This window comes from Bombina bombina, chromosome 1 (genome assembly GCF_027579735.1).
Source record: "Bombina bombina isolate aBomBom1 chromosome 1, aBomBom1.pri, whole genome shotgun sequence".
NCBI classification, from domain to species: Eukaryota; Metazoa; Chordata; class Amphibia; order Anura; family Bombinatoridae; genus Bombina; species Bombina bombina.
In genome coordinates, this window is record NC_069499.1 from 188,663,442 (window position 1) to 188,687,521 (window position 24,080).

Sequence of the window (24,080 nt, forward strand, 5' to 3'; positions counted from 1 at the left end):
GGAGGAGCTATATGCAGCTCTGCTGGGTGAATCCTCTTGCATTTCCTGTTGGGGAGGAGTTATATCCCAGAAGTAATGATGACCCGTGGACTGATCACACAACAGAAGAAAGGAATTTATCAGGTAAGCATAAATTATGTTTTTTCTCGCCATTAAATGGACTTTATAAAGATACCATTATTTTCATCATATCATATAATTTACTATAAAAAAATTATATGAAAAAATGGAAAAAAACACACTTTTTCTAACATTAAACCCCCAAAATCTGTTACACATCTACAACCACCAAAAAACACCCATGCTAAATTTCTAAATTTTGTCCTGAGTTTAGAAACACCCAATGTTTACATGGTCTTTGCTTTTTTTTGCAAGTTATAGGGTGATAAGTACAAGTAGCACTTTGCTATTTCCAAACCATTTTCCATCTAAAGGGGAGGAGAGTCCACTGCTTCATTCATTACTTGTGGGAAATAAGAACCTGGCCACCAGGAGGAGGCAAAGACACCCCAGCCAAAGGCTTAAATACCTCCCCCACTTTCCTCATCCCCCAGTCATTCTTTGCCTTTTGTCACAGGAGGTTGGCAGAGAAGTGTCGGAAGATTCGGAGTAGTCTCTTATGGAGGGTAGTACTCTTCGAAATGGGACTGGAGTTTTAAGTAGTCCTGTCAGCCTCTCAGTGAGAACTTGGGTGAAAGTTAGAGTCCGGAGATGCTGGGAGAGTCTTTCTGCGAAACCATCCCGACTCATATGAACAGCTCCACAAGCAATCAGCATTGACGAGTTTCGCTGCCTGCTTCCTACATTCAAGTCCATGTCAGGAGCGATGCTACTACACTGTCACACTTGAGAGGCCGTGTTCCTGTTCCACAGCATAGATTCTGGTAAGATTGTTTCATTTTTATACACATAATGACAACGCAGAAGACAGGGTCACAGTGTGATGCCTTTTATCTTTATAGAATCAAGGGTTAATATCCCTAGTGAGGGCATTATTAAACAGGGGGGGTTTATACATAATATTGTTTATTGTGTCATTGCTGTGATATGTGTAAGATGAGGCTCTGGCAATGGGTGAACTTTAGTTTCCTTCCGGGAGTATTGCGCGGCTGTTTTTTTGGCGCATTTTCTCCCTAGTGCAGGGGCGGTCCTGCAAGACATTCCTGCTGTCCGACGTGTGGCCTAATTTACTTCCTTGCTAGACTGTCGGTGCAGGAGATGTAACGGTCTCTGTGGTCCGGGTCCTAGGAGGTGGTAAGTGCCCCGGCCATTGGAGGTTCTAAAGGTGCCATTGTTTATATTTTATATTAGTCCGTAACAAAGCCGCAAGCTATGGAGGACTCTGACGCGTTAGAGGGTACTCCCTCTTTAACTAAGTCTAGTACCTGTGTTTGTGAGGAGGTTCTGGTAGATCCGCCTGCTCAACTATGTTCCCCTTGCCTTGATAAGGTCTCAGCTTCTCGAAAGAAGAGAATGTCTAGTACTACTGAGCCGTCCACCTCTGAGGGCTCCCCGTCCCTTGAGGTGCATCCCCTACATTCATCTCCGAGTAAACATGCAGCGCCCCAAGGCATGCCTTTCTCTCCTTTGGGGGAAATCCGTTGGCCATCAGTCTTTGCGGATCAACTGCAAACGGTGGTCTCAAAGGTAATTAGTGCCTTACCACGTTCTGCTAAGCTCAAGCGTAGGGTAAAATATGGCGATCCGGCCCAGGAGTCATACTCTTATGAATGTCTCGGAAAGGTTATCCGCTGACGAGGACGACTCAGACTCTTCGGAGGATGTTCCTTCTGGGTCGAAATCCGTGTCATCTAAAACTCCGTCTGCAGAGGATCCTGGCTTTAGGTTTAGGATGGAAAATTTTCGCTTTTTGCTGAAGCAGGTGTTTGCTACTCTCGAGGTTTCCGGAACCGAAACTACCGGAGGAACCTTCGATTTCTAAACTTGATAAAGTGTATGAGGACAGGGTGGTACCTCAGACCTTCCCGGTTCCTGTTAAGATGGCTAATATTATTAAGAATGAATGGGAGAGATTAGGTCCTTCTTTTTCCCCTTCTTTTTCCTTTAAGAAACTGTTCCCCATCCCGGACTCTCAGCTAGAGCTGTGGGGGACCGTCCCTAAGGTGGATGATGCTATCTCTACGCTCGCCAAGCGAACGGTTCCTCTTGAGGATAGTTCGTCGTTGAAGGAGCCTATGGATAAAAAGTAAAAAAACATGTTGAGGAAGATGTTTCAACACACGGGGGGGGGGTTTCAGCCGGTAGCGGCGGTTGCCATAGCTGCGACATATTGGTGCGAAACTCTGTCTGATATGGTGGAGAGGGAAACTCCCCTCGATGAAATACAGGAGAGAATTAAGGCCTTGAGGGTAACTAATTATTTTATTTGTGATGCCAATATGCAAATTATTCGCCTGCATGCTAAGGTTTCAGGATTTTCTGTACTAGCCCGCAGGGCTCTGTGGCTAAAGTCGTGGTCTGCAGACATGACCTCTAAGTCAAGACTGTTATCCCTTCCCTTTGAGGGAAAGATCCTGTTCAGTCCAGGATTGGATTCGATCATATCCATGGTGACGGGAGGCAAGGGTGCTTTCCTACCGTAGGATAAGAAGGTTAAACCTAAGGGATCTACTTTTCGTCCCTTTCGGGCGGATAAGGCCCAACGCCTGCAGCCCGCCACGAAAGTGGATCAGTCCAAGGGTGCTTGGAAGCCAGCTCAGTCTTGGAACAAGTCCAAACAGAACAAGAAGCCCGCCGAGACAAAGTCGGCATGAAGGGGCGGCCCCCGACCAGTCTTCTTTTTTCAGAGGCCTGGTTGCAGGACGTTCAGGACCCTTGGTTTCTGGAGGTTGTGGATAGGGTTCAGAACTCATCTGCCCAGGGGCAGATTCCTCCTGTCAAATCTGTCTTCCAGACCAGACCAGAAAGGAGAGAAGCCTTTCTAGACTGTGCTCTTCTCTCGGAGCTATTGTACCAGTACCCCCAGCAGAAAGGGGTCTAGAGTACTATTTAAACCTTTTTGTGGTCCCAAAGAAGGAGGGCACGTTCCGCCCGATTCTAGACCTAAAATGCTTAAACCAGTTTCTGGCCGCTCCATCGTTCAAAATGGAAACAATCAGATCTATTCTGCCCCGTAGTTCAAGAGGGTCAGTTCATGATGACAATAGACTTGAAGGATGGACTACCTTCATGTGCCGATCCACAGGGATCACTTCAGGTTCCTGAGATTTGCGTTTCTGGACTAACATTTCCAATTTGTGGTCCTTTCCCTTTGGTCTGGTGACGGCCCGAGAGTTTTCACGAAGGTTCTGGGGGCACTGCTTGCATTGCTGTGGCGCCCTATCTGGACAATATCCTAGTCCAGGCGCCGTCGTTCAGCCTCGCAGAGGACCACTTGAGGGCCCTTCTGCTTTTGCTCCAATCTGATGGTTGAAAGATAAACTCAGGAAAGAGCTCCCTGATTATCAGAAACAGGGTGGAGTTCCTAGGACCGATAATAGATTCTATATCCATGAGAATATTTCTCACAGATCAGCAACGCAGGAAGATTGTGTCTGCCTGTCTTGCCCTTCAGTCCTACTCCAGTCCCTCTGTGGCTCAGAGTATGGAGGTGATCTCGCTCATGGTATCCAGCATCAATGTCATTCCATTCCCCAGGTTCCATCTCAGACCTCTTCAGTTGTGCATGTTGCGTCAGTGGAACGACAATCATACAGATCTATGTCAACAGATTTCTCTGGACGATCGGACGAAGGTCTCCCTCTCTTAGTGGATCCGTCTGGAACAACTGTCCAAAGGGACATCCTTCCTGAGACCGTCCTGGGAGATTGTGACCATGGACGCGAGTCTGGCAGGATGGGGAGCTGTTTGGGGTGCCAGGATGGCAGAGGGAAGATGGTCTTGAGAAGAGTCTTTCCTCCCAATCAATATTCTGGAACTTCGAGCGATCTACAATTCTCTGAAGGCGTGGCCTCTTCTGGGGTCGTTCAGTTTCATCAGATTCCAGACAGACAACATTACCTCATGACTTACATCAACCATCGGGGGGAACGGGGGACGAGAAGCTCCCTAGCAATGAGGGAGGTTTCTCGGATATTGGAATGGGCAGAGTCCCACAACTGCTCACTCTCAGCAATCCACATTCCGGGTGTGGACAACTGGGAAGCAGATTTTCTCAGCAGGCAATCCTTCCATCCAGGGGAATGGTCTCTCCACCCCGAGGTGTTTTCAGAGATTTGTCATGAATGGGGACTCCGGAGATAGATCTCATGGCATCCAGACTCAATTGCAAGCTACCCAGATAAGGGTCGTGATCCAGGGATCCCCAGGCAGAGCTGATAGATGCATTGGCGGTACTTTGGGGGTTCAACCTAGTTTAGATTTTTCCACCGTTGCCACTTCTACCTCATGTAGTTGCCCACATCAGACAGGAGCAAGCTTCGGATATTCTGATTGCTCTGTCGTGGCCGCGGAGGACGTGGTTTGCAGATCTGGTGGGGATGTCATTGTCTCCTCCATGTAGGTTACCCTGTCGCAGGGATCTACTGGTACAGGGTCCTTTTCATTATAAAAATCTAGATTCTCTGAGGCTGACTGCGGGGAGATTGAACGCTTAGTCTTGGCCAAGAGAGGGTTCTCTGAGAGAGTGATTGATACTCTCGTTCAGGCCAGGAAGCCGGTCACTCGTCGAATCTATCATAAGGTGTGGAGGACTTACTTGTCCTGGTGTGAGAAGCATGGATATCCTTGGCACAGGATTAAGGTATCCAGGATTTTGTCCTTTCTCCAGGATGGACTGGAGAAGGGGCTTGCCGCCAGTTCCTTAAAGGGACAGATTTCGGCATTGGCTGTTCTGTTACACAAGAGGCTCGCTGAGCTTCCTAATATACAGTCCTTTGTTCAGGCTTTGTCTAGAATCAGGCCTGTTTTTAGACAATCCCCTCCGCCTAGGAGCTTGAACTTGGTTCTGAAGGTGTTGCAGAGGGTTCCATTTGAACCTATGCACTCTGTTGACATTAAGATTCTTTCTTGGAAAGTTCTATTTCTGTTAGCTATTGCATCTGCACGCAGAGTATCTGAATTGGCGGCCTTGCATTGTGAGCCTCCTTATCTGGTGTTTCACGCTGATAAGGCTGTTCTTCATACTGGTTTGGGACTCGTTCCCAAGGTTGTGCCTAACCGTAACATAAATCAGAAAAATGTTGTTCGATGTAGTTTGATGTTTTTGCTTCGGCGGAAGCAGTTTTTGGGAGAAAGGTTTTACAGGCTGTGGTGCCCTCAGATTAGGGTCCGCCTCTTGCCCTCCCATTTTCATTCAGTGTCCTCTAGAGCTTGGGTATTTGTTCCCACATGTAATTAATTAAGTATTTTACTCTTCTTCCCTTAGATGGAAAATATAAATTATGCTTACCTGATCATTTAATTTCCATCCCCATGATGGGGAGGAGAGTCAACGGCTCCCACACATTGCTCCGGTGGGCGGACCTAAATTTAGTTTTTTGTTCTTCTGGCACCATTTATACCCTGATGTTTCTCCTACTGTTCCTTGTTCCCTCTGCAGAATGACTGGAGGATGAGGGAAGTGGGGGAGGTATTTAAGCCTTTGGCTGGGGTATCTTTGCCTCCTCCTGGTGGCCAGGTTCTTATTTTCCACAAGTAATGAATGAAGCCGTGGACTCTCCTCCCCATGATAGAAATGAAATTATCAGGTAAGCATAATTTATATATATATTTTTTCAAAATTAGCAATAGTTACATTGGAACACTGATATCTGTCAGGAATCCCTGAATAACCCTTCACATTTATATATTTTTTTTTTGTAGACAACCTAAAGTATTGATCTATGTCCATTTTGGTATATTTCATGCCACCATTTCACCACCAAATGCGATCAAATAAAAATAATTGTTCACTTTTTCACAAACCTTAGGTTTCTCACTGAAATTATTTACAAACAGCTTGTGCAATTATGGCACACATGGTTGTAAATGCTTCTCTGGGATCCCCTTTGTTCAGAAATAGCAGACATTTATAGCTTTGGCATTACTTTTTGGTAATTTGAAACGCAGCTAAATGCCACTGCACTCTACACTTGTATTATGCCCAGCAGTGAAGGGGTTAATTAGCTTGTAGGGATAATTTTAGCTTTAGTGTAGTGTAGTAGACAACCCAAATTATTGATCTAGGCCCATTTTGGAATATTCGTTAACTTTTTCACAAACTTTAGGTTTCTCCCTGAAATGATTTACAATTATGCCCAGCAGTGAAGGGGGTAATTAGGATAGCTTGTAGGGTTTTAATTTTAGCTTTAGTGTAGAGATTAGCCTCCCACCTGACACATCCCACCCCCAGACCCCCCTCAAACAGGTCTCTTCCCGCCCCCACCTCACAATTGTCACCGCCATCTTAAGTACTGGCAGAAAGTCTGTCAGTACTAAAAAGGCTTTTTTTATATATATAATTTTTTTTTTATTTTAAAATGTATTCTGATCCCCCCCCAAACAGCTCTCTAACCCTCCCTCCTCTACCTATTTGCCGCCATCTTGGGTACTGCCAGAGCTTTTAAAGAAGAACATTTGTTCAAATGCCTTTTGTTGTAATGTCAAATTGCTTAAAAAATTAAATAGAAAATCCAGCATCCATTTCCACCTAAGCAGTATATTTCTAAGGGGGCAGTACAATGCACACTGAAAAGATGTTCTAAATCAAATCTTTTTCAATTAAGGTCAAACCAGGTAGACCTAAAGTACCTTCACCATTGAAAAACCAGTATATCAAATTAATATTATGACAACATAGAAAAGTTTCAGCAACAACATTTAAATTTCTGCTGAACCAGAAACATTGTAGCCAAGAAAGCAAAAGATCAATAAAACGATAACCGGCAAAGTGCATTCTTCGTGGGAGAGTAGGAGTCTCTGAACCACGTATTTGTTGAAATACAAGGATAAATGTTTAGCATTGGCCAAACAATACAAACATTTCCCAGTTGAAGACAGGAAAGGCACCCTGTTTACTTTACTTATTAATCAAAATGTAAAACCTACATTTAAACATTTTGCAGGAATTTTGGGAATGCTTTGCCTACTATGGAATTGGTGACTTTCAAAAAATAAAGTACACTGACCAAAGAGAAGGGAAAAGGCGGAACACGCTATGACATCTGTAGACACTCTTGGAATCTCCAAAGAAGTGCTTTAATAATGTAGATTGTAAATGTCTCCACAAACTGTTAAACTCAATGCCAGAAAAAGTTGAAGCAGCCACAAAGGCAAATGGCACACATACCAAATATTAATTTATTTATTTTTTCAGTATTTACTTATATATGCTTTTCCTTCTATTAGTGGAAATTATGCTTTTTTGTTTGTAAAATACAGTATATTTAGTCAAACAAATAAGTTTTTCTTAAATGTTTAAACCAAAGCAGTATTTTATAGTGAATTTAGACTTTTGAACTCTACTGTTAACCATTTATTTTTTTATTTTGGGGATTCTATTCAGAATAGTTTGTGGTTTACAAATAAGTTATGATAATGGTTTCAATGTCCTGTTTGTACTTATGTTATCACAAACATTTCTTTCTAGAATTATTTTGGACCAAGTTGAATTCTCATCCATGGATACATCTGTAGGTCAGACTGTCCACCTGCTTTGCAAAGTGAGTGATTATCCATTTCCCAATATTGAATGGCAGAAGGATGGAAGACCTGTGTCTTATAGGTATGGTAAAATGTATGTAAAAAGAGCATCAAAATATTTTTTTAACTGTCAATAACAGCTTACACAACAGGGCAATGGAAACGTAAGAAATTAATTTTTAATATTTTTATAGTACATAATATTCACTACTGATACCAGTAGTCTACATAAACGTTGTAGTGTATATAATGTTTGCACCTTTCACAGTCAGATAGACACGGATGGGTATAGCGCTAGACCAAACACCTACTAAGCCTCACTAAAATTATTATTGCCTCCTCCCTAGACAATATCGAAATTAAAAATGAAAATACAAAGGATATAGGAGGCGCTATAGAGCCGTATATCTCCAGTCTCTCTTAATTCAAAACTTGGCCCCCGATGGTTTAAAAGTTCATTCCTTACTGTCCTCTTAAACACAGACAGTCAAATATATAAACAAAGCCGGGAGGCTTTCCTACCTCCTTTCAAATGTCCGCCCAAACGTGTCTGCCAACGGTCTCCTTACCTGGCCCGACACTCCGGCTGCTCCTTCAGATGTAAAACAGCGATGATCCCGTGAATTACGTCACCCGGTGTCCGGATCCTGGGTGACCACTTGCGCAAGTGTTAGTTACCACGGTTATTTCACAGGATGCCCTCTGCACTTCTGTACGCCAGGGTACACAGAGTTCTGTCCAGCTCCAATTCTTCAGACATTCACAAACAGTAGCAGGTAAGTCCTCTACGCGTTTCAACCCCTTTCCTGGGTCTTTTTTTTTTTTTTAAACCATCGGGGGCCAAGTTTTGAATTAAGAGAGACTGGAGATATAACGGTCCTATTTGAGGGCGCTGACTCGAATATCACATAGTTGGAAAAGTAACATAAACCCACATTGTCATTCTGGACATTAATTTCCGGGGATCCCCATGGGACAATAACATTAGGATTTGAACACAAGCGTCTTTAGGTGTTCTCCACTAGCTATCATTTGTATCCTCATTAACGAGTATCTGAGAGGTTTGAAATAGTTTGAATGGCTTAACCGGTTCTGATTTTTGTATGTGTGAATGGTATTGGATTTTACATTTATTTTAGCTGTGTATTTTAGCTGTGAATTTATTGAACAAAACAGGTTGTGTTTCACTGAATATTGCAAATGTTTTAACTAAATATGTTTTAACTGAATATTGCATTTGATTATTAAGTTTTATTCTGACAATAAATTGTATTCTATATGCAGTAAGGACTCCTGGTTCTCTGCCCTTCTGTTTTATTTTACACCCATCAAGTCTATGCTGTAAGGATTTATTGCCACTCGATTAAATTACACTTTTATTGATTACTAAATATATGAAGGGATTTGGTACGTGAATTTTAGATTTCCTAAGGCTGGTTTAATACAGCCAATTTTATATCCATATATCTTTCTATATATCCTACGGCTCTATAGCGCCTCCTATATCCTTTGTATTTTCACCTTTCACAGTCACTTGTACTTCAATATCATATTAATTGTCTAGTGTTGCTTTAAAGGGACAGTCTAGTCCATAATAAACTTTCATGATTCATATAAGGCATGCAATTTTTTTTTATTTATTTTTTTTAAATTTCATTTTTATTATATTTCAACATGTTTATACATTTTTAAGCAGTTTTCAGGAAACAGAGGTTACATAAACAATGAAAAAAAAACAACCAAACAACCGTGAGGATTCAATAATTCTAACAATCATTCATCTCTAGAGTTTCCTATTGAATTATATTATTTCTATAATTCCTTAAACAAAAAACAATAACAAAGGAGAGGGGAAGGGGAAAAAAGAAAAAAAATATATATATATTTTAACAGGGAAAAACAGCACTATTTACCTTATATACTTTATGCGTACAGTCAACAAATCAAACCAATCTATTATTTATGCTTTTTATAACCAATAATACTCCTAAATTACCTTCAAGTTAATTAAGAATTAGTATGCTCAAGATAATTTTTCTTAGTTGATCAACCTCAGTTCAATTTTATATTATTATTATTGCAGTCCAGACTCATATCTGTTACTTCTCAATACTTCCACCAAGAGAGAGAGAGAGAGGGAGAAGAAAAAAAAAAAAGAAAAAAAAAAAGGGGGGAGAAAAAAAAAAGAGGGGGAGAGGGGGGAAAGGGAATTTCCACATTCGTCCCCCCCCCCCCAAAACCTTTGATTCCTATCCATTTACCATAACCCCAGTTGTACTAGCTCTGTGTTTTGGAAGGGAAATACAATATAGTCTATCTCTGTGGCCGGGAGGGATTTAATAAATGGTGCCCATTTACTAAAAAAATTTCTGATGTCAGAATCATTATTAATATCCGTGTCACGTTGTTCTAATATGCATTGTTTTTGAGGAAATTTTTTATTTCCACCACACTAGGGATTTCTCTCGTCTTCCATTTTTTAAATATTAAGTACCTAGCTGACATTATAGAGACACTTATTATTTTTTCATTTGATTGTTGTTCTATCTGATTATCACAGCAAAATATAATTAAGCTTGCCGATCTCTCCAGAGGGGAGATCCTGAGAGTATTATTGATCCAGAATTCTAGTTTTTCGCCAAAATTGCCTAATCAGGGGACAGTTAACTATCATATGTAAGAGATCTGCCGCAATTAAGGAGCACTTAGGGACATTTAAAAAAATTCATGTTCTGGAGCTTATAGCCTTTTTCCGGAGTATAGTGAAATTTATGTAATAACTTAAGATGAGCCTCTCTCCATGTTGCTGAAAGAGTAGCCATTGCCACTTTATGAATAGATTTTTGTATAAATTTATGGTCAATATAATCCTGGGCCAAAATTAGTCTCCAATCTTGAGCAATTTTCTCTAAAGTATGACTTGCTCTGTTTGCTCCTAAGAGGTAGTAGCAATAAGAGATGGACATACGTCCCTTCTTAACTAATGTGAGCCAATCCTCTAGATCTCCCAAATCCCATTGCCACTCTCCCTCCCTCGTTAGTGCCTTACTTGCAAAAATGCAAAGAACTCCTTATTAGAGAGGTTGAAGCGATTTTTAATTTCTTCAAAAGTTCTAACACATTTTTTTTCCTTATCAATGAATTGGATCATTGTGTTCAGTCCCACCATTTGCCATTTCTTAAAAATTGCAGAATCCAGTCCTGCTTAATGGGTTACCCAGAAAAGGGAGATATTTTGAAACCTTGCAGTTGATAGAAAGAAGCTTCCCTATCTTCCACCAGGCCTTTAGAGGATTAAAAATCATTTTGTTCTCCTTAATTTTAGATGGCAAACCTTTTAAGTCACAATGCAGCAGTGCACATGGAAGGTATGGGTCACAAACACTATCCTCCAATGCATTGTTTAAAACGTAGTTATTACAGAAGATCCAATCTGCTGCAATTCGTGCTAAGAAAGCAAAATTGTAAAGCCGTATATCAGGTAATACAAAACCAGCAAATATTTTAGCATGTGTTAGTTTGCTCAGGGCTATCCTGGGTTTTCTCTTTTGCCAGATGAAGCTTCTGAGCCAGCTGTTTAGCCCTCGAATATCCCTATCATAAAGTATTAATGCTGTGTTCTGTAATACATATAATAGTTTGGGGAGAAGAACCATTTTAAACAAGGCTATCCGTCCTGAAATAGAAAGAGGTAGATTTTCCCAGAGTCTAAGTTTATTTTTAATTGTGGTCATAATTGGAGAAATATTAAAATTATATAGATCCCGTGGATTAGTAGGTATTACTATGCCTAAATACTTAAATGACTCATTAACTATTCTAAAAGGACTATTCACCAAGGAGTCTTTATTTTTTCTAAGCCAGTACAGCTCTGATTTCATCACGTTTATTTTATAACCAGAGAATAGTCCAAATTGGTTAGTGATTCCCAGCAGCTTAGGTATATTAACCCTAGTGTTTGACAGATAGACAAGGATGTCATCTGTGTATAGGGCTAGTTTCATCTCCTGTCTACCTATCGCCACTCCTTCCAGCTGTGACCTAATCCTGATGGCTAATGGTTCAATACATAGGTTAAAAAGGAGAGGAGAGAGGGGGCAACCCTGCCTAGTTCCTCTGTTAAGCACAATTTGTGAAGAGACAGTGTTATTCACAATTAAGCTTGTTAAAGGAGAGTTATACAGATTCATAACGAATTTGAGGAAGTTTCCTCCAAACCCAAACCGTCCCAATGAAGTAAAAAGATGGTCATGTTGTATCGAATCGAATTCCTTCTCAGCATCGATTGACACAATGGCCAGGTCAGGAGTTTGTTCCCCCTCTCCCCTCTCTTTCCTCCCCATGTTATAAAAATATTCTGTTACCACTAAAACCTCTCTGATTTTTGCTGAAGAATTCCATGAATTTAGAAAACCTGCTTGGTCTTTATTTATAATATTCCACTTTTAGGAATAAGTGTTGTGAAGGAGGCAGAAAAAGCTTTCGGCACCAATTCTCCTTTAATATACATAGCATTATATACATTACTAAGATGAGGTGCGATTTCTGAGGAAAGGATCTTATAGAATTCGCTTGGTAACCCATCCGGGCCTGCAGCTTTATTGATAGCGGATTCAGAGATCACCTTCTCTATTTCTTCTACTCTTATCGGGGCATTAAGAGTCTCTATTAATTCTACAGATATCTTGGGACAACTAATTTTACTCCAGAACTCCTCTGCCTGTGTTAAATCATATATTTTAGAGGCATATATATCTTGATAATATTTAACCAGTTCCTTATGTATCTCTGTGTTCTCCGTAAGGAGCTTCCCATCTACAAGAAGTTTTTCAATAAGTGATGGCTTTTTCTCGTTTTTGACCAAATTAGCAAGTAATTTACCAGATTTGTTTCCATATCTGTATAGTTTAGATTGTAATTTTAACTCTGACTGAGTTTCTCTATAGATAGAAAAAGTGTCTTTATCGTTTTTCGCCCGAAGATAACTTGCCCAGTTAACCGAATTTCTTGTCAAGAGGAGACGATTATATGAGTTAATTACTGCATTATTTAGCTCTCTTTCTCTTTATCTTAATTTTTTATTTATCATTGCATTATAGGCAATGATTTCACCCCTCATAACTGCTTTGGCTGCCTCCCAAAAATTCAGGGGGCAGTCCCAATATTCTCTGTTGCACTGAATATAATCTTCAAATTTAATCTTCAGCTGAACTTTGAATTTTGTATCTGATGCTAGGAAGGAGGGAAAGTGGAAACGCGAAGAGCCTGTTCTAGGGCCTGTCAGTTGGAAATTCAGGGAGATTGGTCCATGATCAGAGAGAAAGATAGGTAATATCTTTGCTCTTATTTTGGCTGTGCACAGCCTTTCGTCAATAAGAAAAAGATCTATTCTTGACATAGTCTTATGTGCTTTGGAAAGGCACGTGAATTCCCTAACGTCAGGATTCTGAATCCTCCATATGTCTCTAATGTTCAAGTTTTGCCTGATTTTAGTCAGCAGTTTAGATTCTAGATTATCTTTCTTATTCTTTTTAAATTTCTCTTTCTCCCGTAACCTGTCCAAAGGACAATGGGGGGCCATGTTAAAGTCCCCTCCGAGAATTAAATATCCTTCCCTGAAAGAGAGAATCTTGGCTTGTAGTTGATTCCAGAATTCTGAATCAATAGTATTAGGTGCATAAATATTACAGAGTGAAAAAATTGTCTTGTCAATTTTAATCTTTAAAAAGATATATCTCCCCTCTGGATCAGGTAAAATCTGGAGAGTGTCTGCTTTAAGCCTTTTCCCCATCAATATGGCCACCCCCCTTCTCCGACCTGTGCCTGATGAGGCATAGATTTCTTTTACCCATCCTTGTTTAAGTTTCAGAGTTTCCTCCAGGGTTAGATGTGTTTCCTGTAAGAAAAGTATGTCAGACTCGAGCCGTCTTACATGGGTTAAAATCGTTTTCCTTTTAATGGGTGTTGATATCCCCCCCACATTCCAGGAAACTACCTTAAAGTTAGCCACTTGGTTAGTCATTCACCTGAGGAGGGGGGGGGGGAGAGCGAAAAAGGAGGGGAAAAAGGGGCACAGAAGGTAAAAAATAAAATATCAAAAGGGGAGAAGACAGAGGGAGAGAAAGAAAAAAAAAAAAAAAAAGTTGGAGGGAGAAGGGGAGAGAACAGACAAAAAGAAAATCTATCCATTCTAGCCACATTTTTTGTCTATATTTGCTACCTTATCCATGGTAACTTTTACTACTCCTGATTATTCAGTTGCTGCAACAGTTTTTCTGCCTCGTGTGAATGATCAAATAAATAAGTTTTACCTTTTGCATAAATTTTTAGTTTGGAAGGATATATAATTAAGGCCTGATAGCCTTGATGGATAAATTTTGTACAAATTGGAGCCAAATTCCTTCTCTTAGTGGCCGTTTCAACTGAATAATCCTGGAATAGAAGAATTCTATTTTCCTTATAGGTTATGGGCTGTTTTTTCCGAAAATACTGAAGTATTGTGACCTTATCTTGAAAGTTAAGTAACTTCGCTATAATAGGTCTGGGCCTGCTATCTTCCTGCCTGTCCATTATTCGTCTCCCTATTCTATGTATCCTCTCAACTACTATTTGAGGATTATTGGGAGAAATTTTGAGTAGCTGAGCTAACACCTCAGGAATAAATTTACTTAAATCTTCCGTTTGGCCCCCTTCAGGTACCCCAATGATACAAATATTATTTCGCCTAGAGTGATTTTCCAGGTCTTCAATTTTGTTCTGCATTTTAGCAATGATTATGTTGTTAGATTCAAGATTAGACCCTTGAACTGAAACAAGATCCTCCAGGTCAGATACTCTCTGTTCGACTTCGTCTAATCTATTTGAAAATAATTTTATCTCCTGTCTAAGTAAATTTAAATCCTGTTTAATCTCAGACCTTAAAGCATCAAATTTAGGGGTAAGTGCCTCAGAGATACTAGCTACTAAAGCCTGTATATTAGTCAATTCATTTATAGGCAGGGTAGAAGCTGCAGAGATAGGTAATTCAGAGGATACTTCAGCAGTGACCTTTGTCCTCCTGTCTCTCTGCTTGGTTGCCATGACTGGTGAAGGAGTCCGGGAGTGTGAGTGAAGGAATTTATCCATGTGCCGTAGAATCTTGCGATTAAATCAATAGGCCTTGTTAGGGAGAGTTCTCCAAGTGCATCAATAGGGGGAAGGGAAGTGAGGGCAAGGGGTGAGGGGACAATGTGCAAGGGTGTGAAGGGGAGGGTTGCATATCTCTCTTTTTTTTTTTTTTTTTTTCCGAAAACCAAATAGTGGATTAGACTTGTTCACCAAATCATGTATAAAGATAGCACTAAGTGAATAACGGTAGGAGGGAGAGCCACTAAGTAAAGACAGTTGATTACTCTATAGTGTTGCCTGATAGCGTTAATTCTATTGGTTATAACAGTAACCTCAGGCCTAAATATCCTTAATATAAGGTGGCAACGTCAAAAACTCACAACTTCTACCTCTATATTCAGTGAAGCTTATTAACTTATAGATAAATATATAGTATTTCTAGATGCTAGAGCAATAAGTGATTAGGATTATCACAAGGTCACTTCTGCAGGGGTTAATGTCACTCTCAAACTTGATAAGTCTTTTTATGTTTTTCAGTAAAATACAATGCTTAAAACAACATGGTAATATGTTAATGCCAGTTATTACTTTCTGCTGGTGTTACCTTCTTAGCTCAATACCTTAGTAATAGTTAACAAGCACAAAAAGCTAAGGCCCATAGAACAGAGGAAGTAGATAATCAGACAGAACTTAATGTTTCCTTTTCCTTAGAAAGTTTAAAGTGGCTTGATTTATCAATTATGGGAACACCAGCACACCAAGCCAAATACAGAGCTTCTTTTACCTTTTCCCTCTCTTATTATTCTGTCCTCTATAAACGTATGTAGAAAATTTAATATTAAACTTCACAATTTGATAATCCCTCTTCTCTGTTTACCACCCTATTTCTCCAACATTGGTGTGTCCGGTCCACGGCGTCATCCTTACTTGTGGGAATATCTCTTCCCCAACAGGAAATGGCAAAGAGTCCTAGCAAAGCTGGCCATATAGCGCTTCCTAGGCTCCGCCCACCCCAGTCATTCTCTTTGCTGTTGCACAGGCAACATCTCCACAGAGATGGTTAAGAGTATGTGGTGTTTAGTTGTAGTTTTTTTTTTTATTCTACTATCAAGAGTTTGTTATTTTAAAATAGTGCTGGTATGTACTATTTACTCTGAAACAGAAAAAGATGAAGATTTCTGTTTGTGAGAGGAAGATGATTTTAGCAGACAGTAACTAAAATCGATTGCTGTTTCCACATAGGACTGTTGAGATGAAGTAACTTCAGTTGGGGGAAACAGTTAGCAGACATTTCTGCTTAAGGTATGACTAGCCATATTTCTAACAAGACTGTGTAATGCTGGAAGGCTGTCATTTCCCCTCATGGGGACCGGTAAGCCATTTTCTTAGTCTCAAACAGAATAAAGAGCTTAATATGGGCTATAAAACTGGTAGACACTTTTATGTGCTAAATCGATTGCTTTATTTGGACATTTTATACATGTTTATGCTGATAATTCACACTTATAAACTTGGGGAACGTTTTTTAACGTCAGGCACTATGTTAGACACCTTTTCCAGTCAGGAAGGCCTTCCCAGTTGTAGGCTGAGCCTCATTTTCGCGCCATTACTGCGCAGTTGTTTTTGAGAGCAAAACATGCAGATGCATGTCTGAGGACCTGAAAGTAGTTGGAAAAGTTCCTAGAAGGCGTCATTTGGTATCGTATTCCCCTCTGGGCTTGGTAAAGTCACAGCAAAGGCTGTAGCTGGGACTGTATAGGGGTTAAATCTGTAACCGGCTCCGGTTTTGTTATTTTAAGGGTTAAAGCTCTGAAAATTGGTGTGCAATACTTTTAATCCTTTAAGACACTGTGGTGAAATTTTGGTAAATTTTGAACAATTCCTTCATATTTTTTCACATATTCAGTAATAAAGTGTGCTCTGTTTAAAATTTAAAGAGACAGTAACGGTTTTGTTTTAAAATGGTTTTTGTGCTTTATTGACAAGTTTAAGCCTGTTTAACATGTCTGTGCCTTCAGATAAGCTATGTTCTATATGTATGAAAGCCAATGTGTCTCCCCCTTCAAAATTGTGTGATAATTGTGCCATAGCGTCCAAACAAAGTAAGGACAGTACTGCCACAGATAATGAAATTGCCCAAGATGATTCCTCAGATGAAGGGAGTAGACATGGTTCTACATCATCTCCTTCTGTGTCTACGCCAGTTTTGCCCACGCAGGAGGCCCCTAGTACTTCTAGCGCGCCAATGCTTATTACCATGCAACAATTGACGGCTGTAATGGATAACTCCATAGCAAATATTTTATCCAAAATGCCTGCATAACAGAGAAAGCGCGATTGCTCTGTTTTAAACACTGAAGAGCAGGAGGGCGCTGATGATAATTGTTCTGTCATACCCTCACACCAATCTGAAGGGGCCATGAGGGAGGTTTTGTCAGATGGGGAAATTTCAGATTCAGGAAAAATTTCTCAACAGGCTGAACCTGATGTTGTGACATTTAAATTTAAATTAGAACATCTCCGCTCACTGCTTAAGGAGGTGTTATCTACTCTGGATGATTGTGACAACTTGGTCATTCCAGAAAAATTATGCAAGATGGACAAGTTCCTAGAGGTTCCGGTGCACCCCGACGCTTTTCCTATACCCAAGCGGGTGGCGGACATAGTGAATAAGGAGTGGGAGAAGCCCGACATACCTTTTGTTCCCCCTCCTATATTTAAGAAATTATTTCCTATGGTCGACCCCAGAAAGGACTTATGGCAGACAGTCCCTAAGGTCGAGGGGGCAGTTTCTACTCTAAACAAGCGCACTACTATTCCTATCAAGGATAGTTGTGCTTTCAAAGATCCTATGGATAAAAAATTGGAAGGTTTGCTTAAAAAGATTTTTGTACAGCAAGGTTACCTTCTACAACCCATTTTGTGCATTGTTCCTGTCACTACAGCAGCGTGGTTCTGGTTCGAGGAACTAGAAAAGTCGCTCAGTAGAGAGACTCCATATGAGGAGGTTATGGACAGAGTTCACGCACTTAAGTTGGCTAACTCTTTTATTTTAGATGCCGCTTTGCAATTAGCTAGATTAGCAGCGAAAAATTCAGGGTTTGCAATTGTGGCGCGCAGAGCGCTTTGGCTAAAGTCTTGGTCAGCGGATGTATCATCCAAGACAAAATTGCTTAACATCCCCTTCAAGGGTAAAACTCTCTTTGGACCAGAATTGAAAGAGATTATCTCAGACATCACTGGGGGAAAGGGTCATGCCCTCCCACAAGATAGGCCTTTCAAGGCCAAGAATAAGTCTAATTTTCGTTCCTTTCGTAATTTCAGGAATGGACCGGCCTCTAATTCTGCATCCTCTAAGCAAGAGGGTAATGCCTCACAGTCCAAACCAGCCTGGAAACCGATGCAAGGCTGGAACAAGGGTAAGCAGACCAAGAAGCCTGCTACCGCTAACAAAACAGCATGAAGGAGTAGCCCCCGATCCGGGACCGGATCTAGTGGGGGGCAGACTCTCTCTCTTTGCTCAGGCTTGGGCAAGAGATGTTCAGGATCCCTGGACGCTAGAAATAGTTTCTCAGGGTTATCTTCTGGAATTCAAGGAACTACCCCCAAGGGGAAGGTTCCACATGTCTCACTTATCCTCAAACCAAATAAAGAGACAGGCGTTCTTACATTGTGTAGAAGACCTGTTAAAGATGGGAGTGATACACCCAGTTCCAATGACGGAACAAGGAATGGGATTTTACTCAAATCTGTTCGTAGTTCCCAAAAAAGAGGGAACCTTCAGACCAATTCTGGATTTAAAGATCCTAAACAAATTTCTCAGGGTACCATCGTTCAAAATGGAAACCATTCGAACGATTCTACCCACTATCCAGGAAGGTCAATTTATGACTACCGTGGATCTAAAGGATGCATACCTACATATTCCTATCCACAAAGAACATCATCAGTTCCTAAGGTTCGCCTTTCTGGACAAACATTACCAGTTTGTGGCCCTCCCATTCGGATTAGCCACTGCTCCAAGGATTTTCACAAAGGTACTCGGGTCCCTTCTAGCGGTTCTAAGACCGAGGGGCATTGCAGTAGTACCATACTTGGACGACATTCTAATACAAGCGTCGTCCCTTTCAAAAGCAAAGGCTCATACAGACATCGTTCTGGCCTTTCTCAGATCTCACGGATGGAAGGTGAACATAGAAAAAAGTTCTCTGTCTCCGTCAACAAGAGTTCCCTTCTTGGGAACAATAATAGATTCCTTAGAAATGAGGATCTTTCTGACAGATGTCAGAAAGTCAAAACTTCTAAGTGCTTGTCAAGTTCTTCATTCTGTTCCACGTCCTTCCATAGCTCAGTGCATGGAAGTAGTAGGGTTGATGGTTGCAGCAATGGACATAGTTCCTTTTGCGCGAATTCATCTAAGACCATTACAACTGTGCATGCTGAAACAGTGGAATGGGGACTATACAGACTTGTCTCCAGTGATTCAAGTAGATCAGAAGACCAGAGATTCACTCCGTTGGTGGATATCCCTGGACCACCTATCCCAGGGAATGAGCTTCCGCAGACCAGAGTGGGTCATTGTCACGACCGACGCCAGTCTAGTGGGCTGGGGTGCGGTCTGGGAATCCCTGAAAGCTCAGGGACTATGGTCTCGGGAAGAGTCTCTTCTCCCGATAAACATTCTGGAACTAAGAGCGATATTCAATGCTCTCAGGGCTTGGCCTCAGCTTGCAAAGGCCAGATTCATAAGATTCCAATCAGACAACATGACGAATGTTGCGTATATAAATCATCAGGGGGGAACAAGGAGTTCCCTGGCGATGAAAGAAGTAACCAAAATAATACAATGGGCGGAGAATCACTCCTGCCATCTATCTGCGATCCACATCCCAGGTGTGGAAAACTGGGAAGCGGATTATCTGAGTCGTCAGACATTCCATACGGGGGAGTGGGAACTCCACCCGGAGATTTTTGCCCAGTTGACTCAATTATGGGGCATTCCAGACATGGATCTGATGGCGTCTCGTCAGAACTTCAAGGTTCCTTGCTACGGGTCCAGATCCAGGGATCCCAAGGCGACTCTAGTGGATGCACTAGTAGCGCCTTGGACCTTCAACCTAGCTTATGTGTTTCCACCATTTCCTCTCATTCCCAGGCTGGTAGCCAGGATCAAACAGGAGAGGGCCTCGGTGATCTTGATAGCTCCTGTGTGGCCACGCAGGACTTGGTATGCAGACCTGGTGAATATGTCATCGGTTCCACCATGGAAGCTACCTTTGAGACAGGACCTTCTTGTTCAGGGTCCATTCGAACATCCAAATCTGGTCTCCCTCCAGCTGACGGCTTGGAGATTGAACGCTTGATTTTATCAAAGCGTGGGTTTTCAGATTCTGTGATTGATACTCTGGTTCAGGCCAGAAAACCGGTAACTAGAAAGATTTACCATAAAATATGGAAAAGATATATCTGCTGGTGTGAATCCAAGGGATTCCCTTGGAATAAGATAAAAATTCCTAAGATTCTTTCCTTTCTGCAAGAAGGTTTGGATAAAGGATTATCTGCGAGTTCTCTAAAGGGACAGATTTCTGCTTTATCTGTCTTACTACACAAACGACTGGCAGCTATGCCAGATGTTCAAGCATTTGTTCAGGCTCTGGTTAGGATCAAGCCTGTTTACAGACCTTTGACTCCTCCCTGGAGTTTAAATCTAGTTCTTTCAGTTCTTCAAGGGGTTCCGTTTGAACCTCTACATTCCATAGATATTAAGTTGTTATCTTGGAAAGTTTTGTTTTTGGTTGCTATTTCTTCTGCTAGAAGAGTTTCAGAGTTATCTGCTCTGCAGTGTTCTCCGCCCTATCTGGTGTTCCATGCAGATAAGGTGGTTTTGAGTACTAAGCCTGGTTTTCTTCCAAAGGTTGTTTCTAACAAAAATATTAACCAGGAGATAGTTGTACCTTCTTTGTGTCCGAATCCAGTTTCAAAGAAGGAACGTTTGTTACACAATTTGGACGTAGTCCGTGCTCTAAAATTCTATTTAGAAGCTACAAAAGATTTCAGACAAACATCTTCTCTGTTTGTCGTCTATTCTGGTAAAAGGAGAGGTCAAAGGGCGACTTCTACCTCTCTTTCCTTTTGGCTTAAAAGCATCATCCGATTGGCTTACGAGACTGCCGGACGGCAGCCTCCTGAAAGAATCACAGCTCACTCCACTAGGGCTGTGGCTTCCACATGGGCCTTCAAGAACGAGGCTTCTGTTGATCAGATATGTAAGGCAGCGACTTGGTCTTCACTGCACACTTTTGCCAAATTTTACAAATTTGATACTTTTGCTTCTTCGGAGGCTATTTTTGGGAGAAAGGTTTTGCAAGCCGTGGTGCCTTCCGTTTAGGTAACCTGATTTGCTCCCTCCCTTCATCCGTGTCCTAAAGCTTTGGTATTGGTTCCCACAAGTAAGGATGACGCCGTGGACCGGACACACCAATGTTGGAGAAAACAGAATTTATGCTTACCTGATAAATTACTTTCTCCAACGGTGTGTCCGGTCCACGGCCCGCCCTGGTTTTTTAATCAGGTTTGATGAATTATTTTCTCTAACTACAGTCACCACAGTACCATATGGTTTCTCCTATATTTTTCCTCCTGTCCGACGGTCGAATGACTGGGGTGGGCAGAGCCCCTAGGAGGGACTATATGGCCAGCTTTGCTGGGACTCTTTGCCATTTCCTGTTGGGGAAGAGATATTCCCACAAGTAAGGATGACGCCGTGGACAGGACACACCGTTGGAGAAAGTAATTTATCAGGTAAGCATAAATTCTGTTTTTGTCCAGGCTTAAGAAACAACAACACAGAAACAAAACAGCCCTAAAAAACTATATAGAAAAAATCATAACAGATAATAATTACTGAAAATAATATCTCTATTAGTTTAGATACTGTGGGGAAGGCAGTTATTTTTCAGTAACTTTTTCAGTGACTTGAAAAAGATTTTTCTTTTTCTTCACCTTCCCCTATGCTAGGAAAGGGAAAAGGATCAGACCAATAATCATTACTAAGTCAATCACAAAGCAATTAAAAAAAAAATAATTAGATCCAGTAGTTTTGTCCTTCTCAGGATGTAAGGGGGGATTTTAATATGCAGGTCCCTTCCAGTAGAGAAAAAACATTTATTCACAGCATGGTGCCCAGGACCAATTTTTCTCTTTATCCTTGTTTCCCTTTCTTTCCACACAAAGTTTCAGTTTAATCAGCAGCATGTACAGCTTAACTTCTTTATTTGCAGTCCAAACTTTTAATCTCCTCTCCTCCCCCACTCCCCTCACCAGGCAGCTGTTCAGACTTGAGTTTGTGACTCTGCTTTAGTGCTAAAGTGCCTATTTCAAGCCGCTCAGTCAAATTTACCAACCAAAAAAAAAGATTTTTATTTTTTCTTCTTTCTCCAATACTTATGTCCCTTTTTAAAGCTGTTTACATGCAGGCATTTTTTTAAAAAAAAACAAACAGTCAGAGGTGCTCCTCTGTGTCACTCACCCTCCTATAGCACGGCGTTATCCCAGCACTTCAGGAGCCCAACAACAGAAATCCTCAGTGAGTCTCCCTCCTTCCTCGCAGCACCGGTGGGGAAGGAGAACCCGGCTGTTGGCTACTCGCCAAGAACTCTCCTGGAGGTACGTCAGGGCTCGTTCGTCCGCACAGCAGGACCGGCCTCCCGCCACGCTCGCCTCCTCCCACGCAGCAACGGTGGGGGGGGAGGGATCCAGCCGCTCGGGCCCGCTCAAGACCTTCAGAGAGCAAATGAAACAAGGGAACAGGTAATTCTTCCAGGTGCGCCGAGTAGCGCAGCTCCTTACACCGCCAGAGTGTCTTCAGTTAAAGGGTGAGTGAAATACTTGCCAAAATCCAGGACATAGTTGCAAGAGACAGGCTTGCTCAGCTTAATGCAGCAAATTTTTGCATCCTCCTGTTTTTGATTTCTTTTCGTTTTTGGTCACAGGTAGGGGAGAGGGAGAGTTAAAAGTCCTGTACCTATCTTAGATTAGATACCTGCTTATGGATAAGGTAGGATTCTTTAATCAAAGGGGATCTCAATACAGTGGGATGGAGTTCCACTGTTTTATGTTCCGTTAGCGTTGAATCTTGCTAACCAGGCAGCAAGCCCAAATTTCTCAGGGCTGGTGCATATTTTCACCACCAGCAGCTTGTGGGACTGGAGCACAGCACTCAGCCACCTGTGCTAAGCTCCTCCTCCGGAACAGGTCAGGACCTAAGGCATGCAATTTTAAACAACTTTCCAATTTACTTTTATCACCAATTTTGCTTTGTTCTCTTGATATTCTTAGTTGAAAGCTAAACCTATGAGGTTTATATTCTTATTTCTTAGAACTTGATTGCACCAAACAAAACATAAATACATTCAAATAAACAGTTACACTCAAATAAACACCATAAGGCCCATTTATCAAGCTCCGTATGGAGCTTGAAGGGCCGTGTTTCTGGCGAGTCTTCAGACTCGCCAGAAACACCAGTTTTGAAGCAGCGGTCTAAAGACCACTGCTCCAAAACCCTGTCTGCCTGCTCTGATGAGGCGGACAGGAATCGCCACAAATTAACCCGATGAGTACGATCATGATTGACATCCCCCTGCTGGCGGCCGATTGGCTGCGTGTCTGCAGGGGGCGGCGTTGCACCAGCAGCTCTTGTGAGCTGCTGGTGAAATGCTGAATACGGAGAGCGTATTGCTCTCCACATTCAGCGAGGTCTTGCGGACCTGATCCGCACTTTCTTTAATAAATTGGCCTCTTTCTGATGAATAAGTGCCCGGTAACTATAAATAATCTTAAAAACAGGGGCACTTTCATTCATTAAACTTTACAATGGAGCTTAGATTTTAAAATACTTAGCTTTACGTTATGGAAATCCTGTTTACTCCAATCGTTGCATGCCTCACGAGCTGGACGCCAAAGGGGGCACACAACGATTGGAGGAAGCCAGATTTATCATTGATCTGCTAAAGAAATAGGAGCTGCAGGTGGAGGATCAGAATTATGTTTACCATAATGCAAAGGTAAGTATTTTAAAAAATAAGCTTTGTTGTAAAGTTTAATGAATGAAAGTGCCCCTGTTAAGATTATTTTTAGTTACCGGGCACTTATTCATTCAACTTTTTTATTTCTTTTTTATTAACATACAAAAGAAAAACACAGACAACAAACAAACCAAATAGTATCATCAATACATAAAGACAACATGTCTCCAAAAAAGGAGACTCCCTTCTCATATCCTTTGTCCCCTGCTTCCCCTGTCCCTCCTTTGTTAAAAAAAAAAAGGGGGAGGG

General features: G+C 41.4%; 1 protein-coding gene across 1 annotated transcript in view; it reads left to right on the forward strand.

Moving 5' to 3' along the window:
- Positions 1 to 24,080, forward strand: part of PAPLN (papilin, proteoglycan like sulfated glycoprotein) — a 517,238-nt gene that overhangs the window by 267,834 nt on the left and 225,324 nt on the right. The window contains 1 exon segment of the mRNA XM_053697785.1: positions 7,589 to 7,735. Coding sequence (XP_053553760.1) covers positions 7,589 to 7,735 — 147 coding nt within the window.